This window comes from Ostrinia nubilalis, chromosome 18, assembly GCF_963855985.1.
Source record: "Ostrinia nubilalis chromosome 18, ilOstNubi1.1, whole genome shotgun sequence".
Lineage (NCBI taxonomy): Eukaryota > Metazoa > Arthropoda > Insecta > Lepidoptera > Crambidae > Ostrinia > Ostrinia nubilalis.
This window is the reverse complement of record NC_087105.1, coordinates 8,043,313-8,064,085: the sequence shown is the minus strand read 5'-3', so window position 1 is coordinate 8,064,085 and position 20,773 is coordinate 8,043,313. Positions and strand designations below refer to the sequence as shown.

Here is a 20,773-nt window from a genome sequence, read left to right as displayed (position 1 = left end):
GGAATTGCAGTATCTTTTGGGGGCCGATATGTTTTACATCTTGTTGGCTTAGGATGTGTTTGCCCAGGTGTAAGCTCCGCTTGCGCATCAAAGGTCCGCAGTCCGTGAGAATGTGTAGTGGCGTTTCATCTGCCTCTTGGCACATCCTGCACGTTCTTGATTCGGACAGTCCCATAGTGGACAAGTGCTTGTTTAAGCTGCAGTGTCCAGTGAAGGCTTGAACTAAGATGCGCATTTTGATCCTACTCAGTCCTATGATCTGCTTAGAGCATTTTCGGTCATAGGCTTTTATAAGAGCTTTGGAATGAGTTAATCCTGGCGTGTCTGACCATGCCTTAATTTTATAGGATTTGTTTATACAATATGTAACAAAAACACCGTCCGATCCGAAAGGGTCATAAAGTAGCTTTAACAACATTACCAAAACAAGTATCAAAATTACGTAATTAATAAAAACAATTTTTTTATCGATTTTTAAAGTCAATAAGTTTAGCAATGATTTACCCTACAACGGGGAAATTTTCAAAAAGCGTTAACACTCTGGTCGGCGCGCGGCTTTTTTTAAGACGCTGGGGGTCATGACCTTATGACGTCGCTACGCGTGCCGACGCATCTCTACCCCTCCCGCGTACCCTCTACACTGCAGTTCGGATTGCCATGTAAGCTATTTTATTTTTGTAAATTTTGTATTTATTTTTCATGGGGTATTTTTTTTATAATATTTTATGAAAATTATTACACAAATGGAATCTTAACTCGATACCTATTAACACCTTAATGGATCGGACGGTGTTTCCGTTACATATTGTATAGATGTTCTCCAGGGTCATTCGAGCGAGACTTTTGGAAATGCCACAAAAGGGTTCTAGACCATATTGTGTTCCCTCCGCTCCCGCTCTGGCCAGTTTCACGATTCCCGCGTGACCTGGAACCCATCTCAGCGTTAGGTACTCTGTTACGTTTTACTAGGGTATTCAGTCGACTCATGCAGTTTTCTACCAACTTTGAGGTGATTAACATGCGAGTTTAAGGCCATCAGCGCGGCCTGACTGTCTGAGTTAATGTAAATTATGTGGTTGGCATAATTTTGTCGCAGGTTAGCTTCCGCACATTCAATAATGGCGTAGACTTCTGCCTGAAAGATAGAGGCAAATTTACCCAGGCTTTGAGATAGCCTAAGCTTCGGCTGCTCTCCATACACGCCAAAGCCTACGTTAGGGCCCATTTTTGACCCATCAGTAAAAACCATATTATAACAGAAGAACTAACTATAATATTTATTCTTTAATGCCATATAAATTGGTACACAAGGCGAACTTAATGCCGTTGATATACTAATAAATTTAATGAATAACTTAATACTAACTATATTAACAGTTAATCAAGTACATTATTCAAGTTACTGCTTGGTCTAATAAATAATTGATCGCGAGAGGCGCCGGTCCCTCTTGCTGTCAAGAAAAAAATCCCCGCCTTCGTCTGGCAGATAACCCACACTATTGGACTATAATTTAAGCGAATCAGTCACACAGAGATTGGCAATTATGTCTCGGAATGCAAATGGGAACCACAACCTCTGGAAGGCAACAAAGTACCTCCCTCAAAGTGTTCTCCGCTTATTAGGTCCGGTAATAAATGAGTGGCGAGTGCGAACTGACAAGAAAAATCTCAGACTTTTGCTACATGACAAGCCGGTTTATTTAAACCCATTGACACGGATAATCCCTTACTACCCTATACCTTAATATCCTTCCCATTGTGATTTAAGAGGGCTCATTTTGCATCTTTTCGTATGCTACTTCTGGACATTTTTGTACTTGACTATCTGAGGAGTTGACCGCCATGTTTCCGCTTACCCTCCTCAAGTTCAAAGTAGAAGATTGATTCCAACTACGCTAATTGAGGACAAAAGACGTAGGAGGACCAAGTGACTGACATAGCCCACAGAATCGCTAAAATCAAGTGGCAGTGGGAGGGGCACATATCTCGTAGAGCTGATGGCCGCTGGGGCAGTAAAGTTTTTGAGTGGCGACCACGAGCCGGAAGACGTAGCGTGGGCAGGCCTCCCACTAGGTGGACCGACAATTTGGGGAAGGTCGCAAGAAGTGCATGGATGCGAGCGGCGCAGGACGTCTTTCGGCTGAAACGAAAGAACTAACGCTAAGAGAGATGGCTAAGCTAAAGAAATAGCCAAAATGGACCCTCGTAAAGCACTTGCATTTGATCTGATCACCATGAAGTCCATGGTCTTGACTATGACCACAATGAGTGAGAAGAACCTCGCAAGTCTCTTAACTTTGGAAATGATCCATAAGGCTGACAAGTCGCCTAACGAATTCTCTTATCGCTCAATTAATCTGACATTTGTATTTTAAAAAATTATGGAAAAGGACCATTCTTGTTCGTTTATTCCCTTGCCTAAGTATGACCCATGTAATATAGTATACCCGACCATAAATTTTGGCAGAAACCATACTAACCATAATCAGTACAATGTTTGGAAAAGAAAGAATCCTGTACGTCTGCTTTCGCTGCGGCTTCAGCTGGGTTTATCATAAAGGATAACTCTATGAAATTAAAAAGTACCTTCTAGCACACTTCTACTATCTGCTGATGGATTCTTATCTCAGTGACAGACAGTTTTAAATCAAACTCGGTGATAAAATCTTCTCTTTTTAGCTGCAGAGTTGGAGTAACCCAGGACTCTGTACTTGGTCCGATACTCTATAATATCTACTAGTAAAGTAGCCCAGACACCAGACAGCTGCGGCATTCCTCAAATGTAACTGTGATCTTAAAGTGACTAGACTGTTGCAAAGTCAGCTGCTTGGCTGACCAAGTGGCGCATGTAATTAAGCCCCGAAGTCTCACCATATTATCATTTAAGACGTGAAACTTATCCTCCGGCCAATCTAGACCTCGACACATTGCTGCAATCAACTTGCATTAAAATCCTGAACCGTAGGATGACATGGAAAGACCATAAATATAAATAAAACAGAACTGAATATAATATTCCACCGACAGTCAGCTAATCCAACATTAACTATGTGCCTCCAAAGAGGTAAAAAATACATGTTAAAGGTACTTTTATCGGCACATTGTTACGCTCGCCTTTAGGAAGTACACGAGAACCTGATCTCAGCCAAACCCGCTATCCAAATATCAAAGTACCTATCTATGATCAAGAGAGCTAATTTACTAGGGTAAACCATTGCTCTAGTGGCTCAAACCCAAACCAACTGCAAATCACCTGATTAGTCTTGACGACAGATACTAAAAAAACCGGATTTAAAAAAAAAACCTAATGAACAAAGGTCAAACAAGGTCACGCCGCCGACGCCGCCGCCGCCGAGGTCAAAAAGTCGGCGCGCCGCCGCCGGCCAATTTTATATCGGCGCCCACCTCTAGTACGAAGTCGCGGACGGCCGCTAGTACCTTATAAAATTAAAATTACATCAGTCTAAAATAGCTGACAACAACTTTTACACATCATAAAAGGGCCCCTAAACTCACAGCTTGTTCACATCTCGTAATTACTCAAACATCACGTCAAGTCCTAATTCCTGCCCATTAAACTGCGCAACAAAATCGACTTACTCCCCAAACTCTACCCTCGACTCTACATAATAACCTATAGCTCGAGACGAGTAGGTCAGGCGCGGCCTGCGACGTGTCTCCACAATAATTTTATTAATATTACCCCCGGAAGCCTGTCACGCGCGAAACCACTGCTCATACTCGTATATCTTCAGACTCCGAGAAAAAATATGATATATTGAGAGAACGAGAAGCAAGAGCTTTTCTTAGCCTCGAGTTTAGCGTCTTTTAGTGTCCTTAAAAACTCGCAAGTGAAAAAGTTGTGACCGATAAAAATAATTTGCCGGGCCATCGTTCCTTTGAAGCTTTGTGACGTGGCTTTAGTCGACTTTTTGCTGAAGGAAAAAGCCAGTTCGAAACATTCGAAGATAAATAAAGCTGGATTGTGTATTGGTTTCATTAAGAGTATTAGCTACTGGATTAGTTTTAGTGGTTGAACTATAGTTTTAAACTTGCTGTAAGGGATATTTTTGTACCCTAAATTGATTTTTAACGGTTTAGAGGTTTAGTAATTAGGTAATGCCTAGTATTTAATCCTTTAACGATAAGCTTCTGCATGCGGCGTAGCCCACATGGATTTGTGTCTATCAAGGATTCTCTTTACATTATTTTAGGAGGTTTTTTGAACGGTGCCTTTGTATCAGCATAATAGGTATGCCTAAACAATCCCAGTAGACAAAACCCACTTGGGTTAGTCCTACTTATCTATGTACAATAGCACATCTATCATTAAACATTTTCGTTTTAAAATGATTCTTATTACAACCACACAAGATGACAATACATAGTCACTCGATACTCTGGGCTGACCGCGGGCAAAAAGGTAAGGTATACAAGGGTTTGTCGCATCTCGTGCTACCTACAATTGACGTGACTCACAAACAAACTGTGGGACCTTTTTGTATTCAAAACTAGGCTCCTTGCGGCCCTGCTGGCGTTTGGTAATCGATAAGGGAGAGATTTGAAAAAGTAGATCTTGCGGGATCTTAACTTAGTTTGTAAGTATTTTACTTCAAGTACAGGCTGCTATATCGCTTAAAGGTTGCGGTCGTAATGTGGGAAGGCTTGGCACTAGGTGGACCGACGATCTAGTGATGGTCGCGGGAAGCACCTAGCGAGCAGCTGAGGTCTGGCTGTTCGTTGTGGAGGTTTATGTCCAGAGCAGACATCATTTGGCTGAAAATAAAAGAACGAACTTTTAAAACCGGTTTGAGTATGAGTAAGTAATACTTGTATTGCCGTTTTGTGTATTAAAGAAGCAAAGAGCAGTTAAAGCTCAACACATTAGTTAATTCCAGGTAGTACTTAATGCAGGATATAAAACGCCAATGATTTATGTAGAGTTGTGTTATCTTTTTTGCAATATTAGTACCTATATTCCATCCACGGGTTTATTAGATCTCGTCATTTGTTTGGTCTATTCTTCAGTTGGTAGCCTTGAACCACAGTGGCAGTCTCAGACTTTACTTAAGCTACACAAACATTAAAACATTTGATTATTAAACCTACAGTACCTAAAACTACCTACCTACAACTCGTGTTATAACTTTTTAAGCCCATAAGTAGACCTGAATTTTACTACTTAATATATAATAAATAAATATCCTTGGACATTTTACACTGCGCTTCTAGTCCCAAACTAAGCAAAGCTTGTACTATGGGTACTAGACAACGGATATAAACATACTTAAATACTTTTTTTTTGTAAATACATACTTATTTGTGGGATGGGACGGATTGTCAGCCAGAATCTTCAAGTCCTGTCCAGTTCTTATACCCGTCATTACCCACTTATGTAACCTAGCAGTGAAAACTGGGAGGTTTCCAGTTGCCTTGAAAAAGGCAGTTGTCCACCCCATATATAAGAGTGGGGACAGAGCCAGTGTTAATAATTACCGTCCAATCTCGGTGTTGCCTACCTTGTCCAAGATTTTTGAACGTTTTCTGAATCGCCGTCTGGTTTCCTTCCTCGAAGCAAATAACCTAATCTCAAATAATCAATTCGGTTTCAGGAGAGGAAGGTCTACCGAGGACGCTGTGGCCTCACTTGTAGAATACGTAGTCAGTGAGGTTGACGGTAATAGAAAATGTCTAGGCATTTTCCTGGATCTCTCCAAGGCTTTTGACACTGTCTCTGTCCCCTTACTCTTGAAGAAGTTGGATGCACTGGGTGTAAGAGGGTGTGCGTTAAGCGTTTTTTCCGATTATCTATCGGGAAGGACGCAATGTACAAGGATAGGAGAATTTGTCAGCCACCAAGAGACTCTTGACTTCGGAGTTCCTCAAGGGAGTATACTGGGTCCCACGTTATTCTTAATATACGTTAACCAGCTCTGTGACCTACAGTTACCCCACTCTCGAATAATAGCCTATGCAGACGACACGGTTCTGGCTGTCTCAGGAAATGATTGGGCTGAGGCTTTCGCTTTGGCTGAAAATAATTTTAAAATTATCATGAATTGGCTAAGGCTTAACCTTCTTACGCTGAACGCAGACAAAACTAAAGTTTTAACTTTTTCAATTCGGTCTTCTACACAACCTCCGCATGAAGGCCTTCAGATACGTGCCCATAAATGCTCCAGTGGGTCCCTAAACTGCGACTGCCCCCAGTTACAAAATACAACCATAATGAAATACCTGGGTATACAGGTAGATCACTGCTTAAACTGGCATAGTCAGGTGGAATCCGTAGCATGTCGATTGCGTAAGATGATCTTCATCTTCAAGACTTTGCGCAATTCCGCAGATAGAGATATCCTGTCAACAGTCTACTCAGCGCTTTGTGAGTCAATCCTTTCCTACTGCATCCCAGTGTGGGGTGGCACCTCCAAGACAACCTTCATTAAAATCGAACGTGCACAAAGAGCAGTACTTAAGGTTATGTATAGAAGGCCCTGGAGATATCCAACCGCACAACTGTATGAGGAATGTAATCTACTCACGGTTAGACAATTACATATCCTTCGGACCACCCTGTGGCTACACCCGACTATACCAATAAACTGTCCATCAGAGTCTAGACGTCGTCCCAAACCACCTTGTCCTGCAACCACCACTAATACTGTTTTCGCTGATAAACAGCTGCATAACTTGAGCACAAAATTGTATAATAAACTAGACAAAATATTACAAATACATAAATTAAACAAGTTTGAGCTTAAAAAGAAGTTAAGATTGTACCTGCAAAATCTTGGCTACACTGACACTGAGGATTTGTTGTCCTAGACAACAACACACACATACACTTACACTTATATACATTACAATTACACTTATATACATTACACTTACACATACCTACACATACACTTACACACACACACACACACACACACACACGCTTATACAACAAGCAACACTCACAGTTCTCTGTCGTCTTATTATCTACTTTATATTTCTTTTGTTAAATTCACATATCTTTTCACAGTAATGTTTAAACTTAGAAAATTGTAAGAATTCTCATACCCATATCGCGAGCCGAACCACTGACCCTTCAAAGCTCAGGTTTTTCCTATTTTGAAGGTCAGGGGAACAACAAATTTGCTTAAACACGAAGTTGTTAATTAACGTGATTAAGATTCTAAGCTGTATTAGTGTTATGGTTTGGAAATAAACTATTTATTATTATTATTATTTATTATATTATACATAGAAAACGCCCAGTCCAATACAAACAAATATGTTCATGCACACAAATGTTTGTACTGTGCGGGAATCGAACCCGCTACCTCCGGAATAGTCCGTTTCGAACCACTACACCAAACGGCCGACAATTAAACGTTCAGCTTTGAAAGGATAATTTATAAATCAAAGACATTAAAAGATGCTTTTAAGTATCTGTAAAGGCAGGACCAGATGGATTCAGAGAGATTTATTGGCGCGGTTGCAATGAAATACTGCCCAACTTTTTGTTCGTGTTCTAATATTGAACTCTTTCGAGTTAAAAGTGCCTTTCCCTTGAAAAATATGAGCGCTTATTAGATTGTATCTTTAATAAAATACGATAACTGTTTTATGTAAAAGTTTAAAGTTTTAACTGTTCATTCGAACGCAAATGGTTATGGAGTCACATTAAATTATACATGGATGACAAAGGTAATTAAAGTAATTACTCGTAATTTCATTGGGTATCTACGAAAATAAGTATGAAGTTTAAATTCACACCAATTACCAGTATTACCGATTTGACTATTATACTTTTTAAGCTTTTAAGATAAGATATACTTACTGAATTAACAATAATTGATGTCCTATAAATATTTAAGTTTGCTTTTTAGCTTTTAAGGCTATTTTAAAATATTTAATATCAATAAAATTATTCATTTTGTTCATTTCAAGACATCATATTCCCTAAGTTTTTATAATATCTCTAAAAATATTCACTAGTGAATCGAATATTCGGATCGAAGATTCAAATCTCCAGTCCCCTATTCGCGTGCGTCGGCCGCCACTTACGTTCACATTCGGCATCGCTCGTTATGAGAGGGCATTTTTAGTGTTCTCAGACACGACACCTGCAAGTGTTGAGGGAACTTTTATAAGAGCCAACGCACACGATTCGTTGCGATGACGGAGCGGAGTCACTGCGTTGTCTTACATAAAAATATCTGTGGTACACGAGTGGTGCGGCTATTTAATATATCTAATTTAATATATCTGATACATTATACGTGACATGTCATGGCGAGCTCTGTCACAGCTTTATTGTGGAATCGTTCCATGGAATTATTCCAGGGCTGGAGCGGTGACAACCAAAAGGGCGGGGCCGATTTGGAATTTCATTTCTCCACGCTTATCTTAACGCGACTAGACGTAATAGCACAGCGAAGATAAAACAACCAACTCATGTCGGAGTTGGAACTTTGACTTTGAACTACTTGAAAACTAAGATAAGAAAGTTGTATAGTCTTTGATAGGTAATATCTTGTAAGTTGGGAGAGTTTAAATTGGGTGTTGATAACATTATCTAGTAATTGCAAGATTTATTTAACAAAACCCTTTATTATAACCCTGAAAAGCGTGTTGGTGTTCAATTTACTGTAAATTAGTATTTACCCAGTGGCTTTGGAATCAATGACAGTTATTTTAGTCGATTCGAGTTTGCGACCAAATGACGTCATAATAAATGTTGCCTTAGTTAGACCATACAAAAACTATAAACCACATAAAAAGTATGTACAATTAAATACTGGTTGGCCACTGCCGTTGTAAAGTTTACTAATAGTCGGCCCTGACTTTGCTGCCTTTTTTAAATTATGAGCTAAATAAGGGAGAGTCCGCTAATTTGGACCAGTTTTTTTCAATCCCATTTTACACATAGTTTTCTTTTGTTTTTGCTAATGTCCATGGTATATAATAAAAGATACATTATTCAACTTACTATTTCACAAGTATTAATTAACATGATTGTTGTATATTTAGCACAAATCAACAAAGTACGAGTTCAGAGCTTCGGTCCAATTTAGCCAACCGGTTCGATAATTTGTACCACAGGGTTACTAAATTGGATTTCAATAAATTTCAAGCCTATAAAAAAACTATGGCAAAATATTATACGATACATTCTTAACAAATTAGGAAACGAAAAGGAACAGTAGTTAATAACATAGACAATCGATATTGTTTTACACGTTATCACGATTTTGAGTACAAGTTTTGTAATTCCAATTATCGTAACGCACTCTTGTACCTTATCTACTTTGCCAGTCTTTTGCTTTCATTTATTGTTAGTCAAACATAACTACGCTATTATAACTTCAAAATATGATTTACTAAAAAAAAAATCAAAATTCTTTGGTAAAGTTCCATACAACTTGATGTGGTACAATTTAGCCGACTAGGTGATAGTGCTTTTAAAAAATCGGTAAAAAATATAGCTTATAAATACCGAAAAATGTTTCAAATAATTGTAATCCACACTAATTTACGCTTTTAAATAATATATTAGAAACACCCTGTGATTAAATTTAACAAAATTACAAACTAAACATGTATTGTCAAAAGTTACTTGAAAACAATGAAAAAATACCTTTCAAAATAAAACACACGTATTTGTTGTCACGGCAAAAACCACATGGCCGATATTAATTGATTTTAGTTGTGTATCGCTGAGTGTTGAAATTACAGACATTCAATAAATACTTTACGAAATATGAGGGTGGTACAATTTACCCGGCGGTACAATATACCGAACTCTCCCCTAAATAAACAAAAATTAAACTTATCTAAAAATCTACGTATCTCAAGCAGGTCGAGCATATTTTGATAGCAAAAGTTTCGGTAATATAATCAACTAAATCTGATCCATAAACGGTAGTCATGTAAGTTGAATTTTAAACCTAATAAAATACACATTTCTGTTCCATTTGAGCTATAAGCATGCTATGCTAAGTCACCACGCATTATGGCTTTAGCGGAATTCGCCGAAACTTTTTCACTGAACAAAATACATTTTAAACAGGGCTTTAAAGTTTGTGAAATTAGGCTAGCTTTTGTTATTTCTAACTATGTAGGTTAAAACGTGATACAACCTTCTTAACCACCATTTACTCTAATAAAATTACTTTATTAAATAATACAATATGCCTAAGGTAAATTAAGGTTAGGTGAAGTTTCGTTTGGTCATAATTTATTAGCACTTTAGAGATTTGGAAGATTGTGTGTCTTTGTAGCGAGACGAGGCCTAAAAGTACTATAGTCTATATTTATAAAAGTGAAAGGTTACTGACTGATTGACTGACTGACTCACTCACTCATTACGAAATCTCAGAAACTACAAGTCTTGTAGTTTACAAGTCTTGTAGAACCCCCATGCAAAATTTGAGACTCCTAACACTAAGTGAAAGGTTACTGACTGATTGACTGACTGACTCACTCACTCATTACGAAATCTCAGAAACTACAAGTCTTGTAGTTTACAAGTCTTGTACTTTACAAGTCTTGTAGTTTCTGAGATTTCGTAATGAGTGAGTGAGTCAGTCAGTCAATCAGTCAGTAACCTTTCACTTAGTGTTAGGAGTCTCAAATTTTGCATGGGGGTTCTTTTTAGAACCTAGGTATTCAGTAACAACGGATTTTACGAAACTCCACCCTTAAGGAGGTAAAACGGGGTCCACGCGTACGAAGTCGCGGGCGGCCGCTAGTGTGTTATAAAGACGACATTTTTAACAGTTGTCTGTCACTTGTTAGGCCATTCAAATGTTCTAGAACAACCCAAACTGGTTGCTATTGAATTGAACTCTCTTTTGTTTTTATAAGTCTAAACATTCTTTCCCTGAGGAATAGAGTAGTCACCCTACGATAGGTGGATTTTTGTTCCCCTTTATTTTCATTGGGGCTTTCACGCGATTCCCGCAGGATGTATCTTCATAAAGCGGCGATTGCACGAACGTCTGGTGTAACGTTACTGGATAGAATAATGAAAATCAAATTACTGTTACCGAGCGATACAATAACAGAATTTCTGTTGTTGTGTTACAAATTGAGTGCATTAGTGGTTAGGTAAGAAGCTATTTATGTAAAGCGTTAAAAATATTTGTCTAACAGAAAAGATTACTTTATTGCACTGTCAACTGTCAACATTATGAAATCAAATAAGTACCTACCTATAGAGATTCTAGAAGTAACTGAAAATATTTTCAAGTAATTAATTTAATGAATTAAAGCGTGTTTCAGATAGCAACTAACGAGACCGTGATTTTATCGTAGGTGTAAAAAATATGTGACAAACCAAAACAAATGTAGCGAAGCTACAGGCCAAATTTAGCTAGCTGTTAGCTCCTTTTTTACTGGGCAGACTTGAAATTTCTTATTTGTATATAACCCAATCTCAAATAATATAACATTGCTTCTAAATCGGCTTGAAGCCGTCGCAGTTCGTTGCAGTTGCCTGTAGACAATGGAGGTTCGATCCGATCTAGACGCCAAAATGTAGGTAGGTTACCATCATAATGCGATTTTAAATGTAGGATTACAATGCATTTCCGCAGGGCTGGGAGAAATGATTTGACTATTTTTTTAGATAAAATATTTAATAGAGCATCACTCAGTCGTCAAGTACCTATAGGTAGGTACTTACCTACTTAATTTAGTTTTGCGTCATAAAGTAACCTATTTCCCATTGCCAAGACCCATAGGTGTGTGTCTATGTACATAGATATTGAATCTTAGGTAAAAAATCGAACTGCCTTAGGCGGGAATCGAACCCACGTTGTTTATAATTTAGTTTGAGAAGCGACTCTAAACGCTAAGAAATTTTAATGACCATACGTAGAAGAGAATGAAAGGTAAAGCACACAAAATCCTATTTGTCATCATGACTATGTAATGTACCGACCCTAGTTTGTCACCTGCCTTAAACATAAAAATATTTACTCCACATTCTAAACGAAACCACAGTAGAGCTTGTTTTTACGACTTTTCCATTATGTCTTACCTCGGAATCGAACAGAGGAGAAAGAGCCCCTCATACTTAAACGTTAAAGTGGCGGCTGTTAATAAATAAGCATTACTTCAAGCGCATAATAAAACTACACATGCGCAATGGGCCAACGTAATCCGTCTCTATTACGGGACGAGTAAATTGAAAATTCTTCCTAAGTATGAGTGATGGTGCGCATTACTTCGGGCAACGTGGTGACACTCGCGCGAAGAAAGAGGATTACCGCGGCTGAGACGGACTGTTTTAAAATTATACCTATTTATATTCATGATAGGGAGATGAGTTTCAGACGTAAACAATAATCATGCCATTAGGGGCGCGAATTTAAAACGCGAGATAAATTCCAGAAAAAATAGTCCGCGAGTCTGTGAGTTCTCTAACGATGAGCTAAGAGTGAGTGATGTGAGAGATCAAAACAAAAGTACCTACGTTATTTTATTGTCGCACTACGAAAGTTGAGGGAGGGATACACATATTGACACTGATGTAATATTATTTTGAAGTGAGACCACACAAATCAGTCAGAATACGCATCTTGCGATAATCTTTGCCTGTGTTGATCGACTCAACTCTTCCAATACGACCTATAACTGACAGATTGATTAGTAATGTTACTAGAAATTATAATTTATCAAAATCTGACAAACAAACAGCTTAGTGGGGGTCGTAAAAACCCTTCTGGTACGGAATCCTTTAACGTAAGAAAATAGGTATTCACGTGTTGATAGTACCTATACATTACGTACCTACTAACATCCTAAAGCATCCAAGCTTTTGCCTAAAACATGCTCTATAGAAGACAATTCTCTCTCATATAAGTGTTAATGACAACCTGTATACCGCTATTCCTTCTCTTCATAAACGCTCTTTATATTTCATATAATACACTCATCCCAGTAATATTGGGGCATTGTTCGGAAAACTAAGCGAATGTGAGTCTACCATATTCCATTCCATATTGGGCATATTCCATTTTAAATGGTCTTCGATGCAAGTCGAGACAGTGCTGCCAAGGAGTTAGCAATTTTGATGTTTTATACATTTAATAACGTGTTATTGGCATGAAAACGGCTTTCATTGATTCTAGTAGAGTTACTTTAGACTGTTAGTAGCTTTGTTTGAGCATTTGTTATTTTATCGTTGTTTAGGAACGGATTTTGTCTCTGCTTGGTTTTTTTTTTGCATTTGACGTCCTATTCTTAGAGCACTTTCAATACGCTACGTTCTTCATGGGTTACATTTGCCAATAATATTTCTAGACATTTCTAAGACTTCGTTTATATGTCTTTTTAGTTAGTTTAAAGACATGGAATACACCATCATTTCCAACACGTCAACGCAAAAAATAATTGGTAACCTACCATAAAGTGCTAAAGTTTATGAACTTTAATGTCCAAAGGTTAAACGTGAACAATACATATTTTCAGATTTCAAAAACTGTAACCCGTTTCTTATTTATGAACTTGAACTATTCGTCTTCATTTAATTTATCAGACAAGATATTTACCAAAACTTTGACGTACTCCATAATAATTTACCATTTCGTATTATTGATGTAAGCACAAATTAGGATTGTGTAATAGATAGCCGTGGGAATAATCTAATCTCCGCAGTAAATCATTAGATATCCATGTTAAATACATTACGTATTGATAATAATTATAGCAAGCAAACAACATTAATGTTACTAATATTAGATTTTAGATTAAGCATGAAGCTTATTGCCTTATTGCAGAATATTTCATCTGAGTGAATATTTTATTTCAAAGGACAAAGTCTAATAGCTTTTATTTTATGTATCTTTGAGCTTAGATGCAATTAGTCTTACAAAGAACATAAGTAATAGATTATTTATATAGGATTTTCAACGATTATTTGTACAAGTATAAATGTCAGAAGTTGCTGGCATCTCACAAAATCGTCCAAATAATTATGTTTATTGAGGGACTCATCGATTAATTAATAATTATCCCTACAATCGATATAATGTATATTTAAGTAACTTTCCGATACGCTATCAACATTGACCCATAATACCACATTCTCATCAGCTCTATTGTATTGTGTGTATTACCCGCCACTATAATTAACTTCTGACTTTGATGAGTAAAGTCGACTCTGCCCGGCAAAGCGGACTCAGCCCGTGGAAGGCGTGACACTACAATCTGCTGAACCAGAATTAGCTTTCTACACAAAGATTGCAATCTGGATTAATGAGAATTATTCAGACGACTGTGCTTGCTGTAATACAATTTACTAGCTTTTGCTCTTGACTTCGCCTGTGTGAATTTTGGTTTCACAAAAAGGATTATTGCGTGCACCTTATACACTTATAAAAGGGACACTAAATCAATAACAAGTAAAACTAAATCTTTCCCAAATCTCATTTAAATCGGTGAGGTGGTATGATAAGTTAGCATTAGGGCAATAATTCATTTAATTAGTTACTAAATAGTGACACTCTAGTCTGTCTAGACTGTAATTATTAACTTTGCACTGAGTTAAAGAGCCCCCATGTTATGGAGTACTTCTGTCATTTTATGCGTCTCCCCCTATACTTGAAACCTTCATCACTTTCCTTTCAGGAAATTAAACTTTATACCCCTTACTCTCATAGCAAAACACTATTTTAAATAGATTTTATGTGTACGTCGTAGTAACATTTTCATGGCAATTTTGATAGATCTTTGTGAACTTGACTAAAATTTTTTGATAGTAACAGTTTTGTGACAATCGCCATCGCCAATTTTTTTTCGCTATTTGTGTGATTTTTATATGAGTTACATTATGTACTCACGCTTGAAACGCGTGGTCACAGGCAAACTGGCGGCTCTCGGCGTCAATTGAAATGTAGCTGTTTAAAAAGTTTCAATAAGCTTTAACGCGTGCATAGGGAAATGACAGGTCGCGTGAACTGCCATGGGTCGCGCGACCTGTTATTGGCCTTTTGGTGTGGTTGAAGCATTATGTTTCATAGAATTAACACTATCCTATTTCTGATTCGTAAACTGTGATGAGATACTCGTACATTACCATTTTGCTGACGCTACATTGGCCGCTACTCATTAGCTACGATTCGTGAAGTCAGCTGGACAAAGTGGATACGGCCCGGGCAAAGCGCGAAGCGACAATTCGCTAAACCAGAATTACCCTCTGCGCTAAGATTGCAATCTGGTTTTAATGAGAACTGGCTCCAGTTTGTTTACTAATGCAAAGAATATTTTATACGAAACGAAATTAATTCGAATAATTAGTTTATACTTAAATCAAAGATTTTGCTTGTAGTATTTTCTGTTTCAAATGGAATTATTTATTTTATCTAGTACCAACTCTGTTAGTCTGAGAATACTCGTAGTATCAGATAGATTGATATTAGATTTACAACGAAGAGCAGGCTTTCACAGAAGGATGTTTCGCGGAAGCCAAACGTAACTATACAATTTAGCAGAAATAGTAAATTGTTTCCAATTGTTGCATACATTTTAAATTATTTACAAACCCCCAAGTCAAGCAGTGTCTACATGAATTAAATAAAAGATAATAGATACGAGTAGGTATACTTCTTAACCTTAGCAACGTTTCTAATACAATTTCAGTTTGCTAACACGACAATTGACCTCCAATTCTCCAAAGACCCCCTTCTGTGCAACATACTCATTCGTATACGAGTATTACAGGTGACATTATCATCAAGTGCCATTTCATAAAATTGAAAAAAAAAAGAAAGAGATTGACAGTCAGGTAGGTAGACAGACAGTTATCAGGCCAGCAGAAGCATCGTAGGACTCTCCATTTGGTACCCAGGTACTACGGAACCTCAATAAAAAATTACTTTTTCTTGTTCCAGTGTCGACAGTGGACGTTGACGCGGTGCTTGGGCGCACGGCGTCGCTGCCGTGTGACGTCACGCCCGACACGAACGAGGACCGTGTTTACATGGTGCTCTGGTTCCGCGCCGGGAAGGCCACCGGAGGGAAACCCATATACAGGTACATCATCATCATCATTTCAGCTTAAGAATTTCCACAGTTGAACAAGGAACATAGGCCTCCCTCAAGGATTTCAATAATAACCGGCTGGTAACGGCCTGCAGCCAGCGCCTTCCTTACTATAACCAGACTATATTACCACTATTTAATTCAGCCGGATGACGTTCACTGTTGAACAAAGACCTTCCCCAAGGATTTCCACATCGACCGATGTTGTGTAGAAGCGGTCGTGGAAACGTGATTATCACCAGATTGTCGGTTCTGGCCTACCTACATTTTTCTAATAAAGTCCACGTAAAAACATGCGTCTATCTCCATGTCTTGAGTCAGCCGATCTATTCACTAAAGGATGTGATTGTTATCACTAAATATATTTCGGGATCCAAAATACCTAGTTATCCTTAGAAGCTTTTCAACCATCACTGGTTAGCTTTAGGTTACATTTGTGAACAAGCTATACCAGATTAACACTGCAGTACACGCGCCCCTTTTTTTACACGAATACACGCGCGGCCTACTCTGGTAAGCCAATTTAAAATCACTGTAAATCAGTTTGTAAGCAATTTATGAATATAATTATTATGTAAATGATAAAAGTTATTATAGTTATTTTATAATCAAAGTTTCTTTAATAACTATTTGGGATCAAACATTATAAACAGATTTAAAAGTTGTAAATTTTTTGGACCAAAATTGCACTCTGAGACCAATGTTAACAAAAAAAAATTGACTGAAAAAATATGATTAGTTTTTTATCTGTCATAGTATTCATGGCTTTCTACTGCCTGGTACACGGTGTAAATCCATTTGTTGCAAGTCTTTCATAATTTTTTTGTCGAGTGATTTCGGGCTTTTGAGTAAACTCGCAGTTTTGACGGCTAATTTAGGAAAAGTGCGCAGACTCTAGCGACCCAAGCTTTACTGGCTTACTGACAAATTTAGTAAACGAGGCTTTCCTGGAATGCCAGCTCTCTGGCGCAAGTTTTCAAAAAGTTATAGCGTAAAATCGTACCCTGGTCTACTATAGTAGTCCGCGCGTGTACTCTAGTGTTAAGCAAACAACAACTTAACTTGATAAAATTTTTGTCAAAATGTCACATAATGTTTTAGACAAACATCTTTTTTTTTTGTTTTTGGATTGTTTACATCGAGTGTGCAAGTGTACATTTGTAAATCTGCAAAAACATTGTTTGGACATATTTCACATAAATAACCATCATTATGGGAATTATACCCCATTCTATTAACGAGGTCCATTACAGACGGTGTATAGAGCCAGATATTAATAAGTTTGGTATCTGCAGTTAATTAGGGTGGTCAGTTATAGTAGTACAGCCGAGAGAAAACAGCCAGTTGCTTTCTTACAAACCGGTACGGTTAAGTTATCAAACTTTCTTAAACTTTAAATCATTTGGTTCAGACCGTGATTACAGAGCGCACTGTCCACGGCGGCGTAGGATAAGTACTTTTTTAATCTGTTTTTATTTAGGGACTTTTGTTCGAAAACATGTAGCATAAGTACTAGACATGTACGCGGCATTGTACGCTTGGTGTACGCCTGCTTTCAACTTACATACAAAACAATATAACTCTGGTCGACGAGGGGCAGCGTTGCCTATACGATATTGTACGCAGGTGAACACCAAGGGTTCTAGCACGCTACGCCGCCGTGGAGGTGGCGCTTACAATTCTGTTTATCATTTAGGTTCTATTCATCCAAATTCTAGGTTTTGCCTAATGTAAAATGAAAGAAATCTGCCCACTGCTTGACAAAGGCCTCACTGACCATGACGTCCAATGCAAAAGGAAGCACCTAGACGCGAGCACAGGTCCATTGTGGAAATCTTTGAGTGAATCTTTATTCAGGAGCAAGTGTTTTTTGGTTGTAATGAAAACATATTTTAATAGTTAAACATAGTTCGTTCAATATGGACTGGCTGCTTTTGTTTCCCTTCGGCATTACCCTGCGGCGGCAGATAAGCCTCTCGGAGACCGAGACATTAATCATTTGACAAATTTATGTGATTCAGCTAGATGTGTATATCGGACATTAAGGACAAGCGTCTATTGACAACGGACAGGGACTTGGCGTATAGTTTGTATAGATAGCCAGCGTGATAAGTCAAAGGAATTTGGACTTTATCGTCTTGAACTTACGTTAAATATTTTCAGCAGCATCACAGCTGAATGATTTGTACTGACCTATTGAATGTGTGAATTAAGGTCTCCTTTACAAAGAAAAGGGAATTCTAGTTAAATTATAATGATACTTACTCACTATTTTTTGTCCTCAAGCTTTGTTGAGCTCTCCAAGCGTCCCTGACTTTTTGTATGATAACTATCATCCTACATTACTTGTACCTTCGACAAAACATTAACTACAAAATTAACATTTTATCCGATAGATTTTTTTTCCTCTGATATTAAGTTTAACATCAACTGTGTCAAAACTTTACATTATTCGAGTTTGCATAGGTATACTTTTTTTTTGGTCATATAAATTCATTTTTTTTAAAATATTCCAGGTAATTGTACAATTAATTCAGTAACAACAAACGTGGGACTTACAAAAACATGTTTTATTTATTTATGTTGTAAACAAAACTCGTGCTCGTATTATTTGTAAGCGTTCCAGGTAAATTATTATTATTTATATTATTAATGAATAGTATATTTATTCATCCTAACTAAATAATCCAGGTGACGCCAAAAGTAAATTCATTCAGTCATTTATCACTGAAATGTTATTATATCATTAGTTATGAATGAAGTTAAACAAATGATTAATTATTGATTAAAATGCCAAATAATTTCATGTCATTAGGCACTTCATTTATTAAATAACACATATTATTGTGCCTGAAATCCTGAATGAACAGAGTTTGTTATTTTGTTAATCATTTAAATGATGCGCAAACTATAATTATTGTCCCTGTATGAAAGTAAAACAGATTTTAGGTCGAATCGCGAATTAGAAATGTTTTGTACAGTCGCGGAATGAAAAGGTTGAAGGTGACGACCTTAGTGTAGGTTTTTGCTTGCACTAGGTACTGTAAGAGTCAAACCTGCCAACATAACAGTGCAAGAAAACAGTGCTGCTAACATTTAAATAAATATGACGTTTGCTAACGAATAAGGTTTGCTTGTTTATTTTTCTATCCCATCAGTGCAATGCAATGATGACATTGACCAATTGACAATAGTTTTTTTTATTTAATAGAAATAATAATGGCAGGTTGAACCAACAAGAAGGTTTTAGTTTATCAATCATAATAATCTTCTTGACAAGATAAATCGTCAAACAACTTTGATCTGAATATTTTGAACTTTACTGACGAACAGTTAAAGATTATTTTTTCTAACTCGAGATTATTCTGTAACATAGTTTCAAAAGGTAATATGTGCTCGCGATTCGTTGAAGGATTCAATTTGAAAACTGACGAACCTTTTCATTCCGTGACTGTACTTTCAGTAATACGATTTTTTAGGAAAGAGTACATTTTGGTTACAAAATGGCTATTTTAGATACCCCGGTATAGCCTAATGTAATGTCCGTGCTTTCTTCTTCCCTCGAAATAAACCTTATGTTTTCTGTTGTAAAAGCTACATAACCGCAAAATCTCAACCAGTATCTGACAAATGTCTTTCTTTTCAATTTTCTGGCGACTCTGTAATGCTTTTCAACCATCATTGGCCCAAACGAACTAGTCCAAACTGGTCACTACGTGATTGCTAGCAGGCTAAGTGCCTTCGACCTTCCGCTATAGTGCCTAGGCTACTTGGGCCAACAGCATGAGTCCATTAAAAGTTCCATTATTCTTCTTCATCTTCTCAATCATGTCCTCAACTTTTTTCACGAACGGCATCTCCTGGCACGCTGCCTAATCGGTAACTCATTGCCGGTATCGATTTTGTGTGAAGCAAGTCCCGTCCAAGTTCTCCATCTGGTAAGGAAACAGACCGCTATATTGAAACAATGGCAACTTTGCATCTTACTTTAACTATGGCTCCTCGGTCGAGGATCAAGGTATACCCACTATACTATAAAAATAGAAGTCATTAGGACTAAGATGCGCGCCGCGATAAGCGTTTATCACGCCATTTTATCGATTTTACGTGATAAGCCCATACATTTGTCGTCTAAAATCATCGATAAGATTTTTCACGGCGCGCAATCTAGCCCGTCATGAGACTTCTATTCGGCTGCACAGAATCTGTTAAACGGTTTTAGACTTTGTGTTACCACGGATCTTTCTCAGTATGATAACACTGGCTGTGTTAAAGTACACAATGAATGTATGACAAATTGGTTGGATATTATGTTTGAATTTTTATCTCTTTATAGGTGACATATTACACTATCTTTGCCTGTCAGCAATTTCGAAATTTCGCTCTTTCTATGTGATATTTTCTGTTACAAATAAACAGTATTTGTTTTCCCGTAAATATTCAGATAACGATAATAGGCTAGTTTCCTAAAAAAATTTTTTTAGTCCGTCATGATCAATATCAAAAAATATTGGACACATATATTTTTATTTGTCAATCTAACAAATAATTACATAGTTATGGTGCGTTGAAGTTCCGCACGACGTCACAACGTGCGGCACTTTTATGCAAGCATTGACGTCACGGGCCTCTTCTTATGAACTTTGGCGCGCTTTATCTCTTTAAATTATCATTAGTTTGAAAAAGTGAAAAATACATGTAGAGTATTTTTTGATAAGTTAACTGACGGACTAAT

The 20,773-nt window shown here is 37.4% G+C and overlaps 1 protein-coding gene across 1 annotated transcript in view; it reads left to right on the top strand.

Annotated features, from left to right (window-relative positions):
* LOC135080809 (uncharacterized) overlaps positions 1-20,773 on the top strand; it is a 158,094-nt gene that overhangs the window by 44,070 nt on the left and 93,251 nt on the right. The window contains exon 3 of the mRNA XM_063975531.1: positions 15,888-16,029. Coding sequence (XP_063831601.1) covers positions 15,888-16,029 — 142 coding nt within the window. The remainder of the gene's footprint in view (positions 1-15,887; positions 16,030-20,773) is intronic.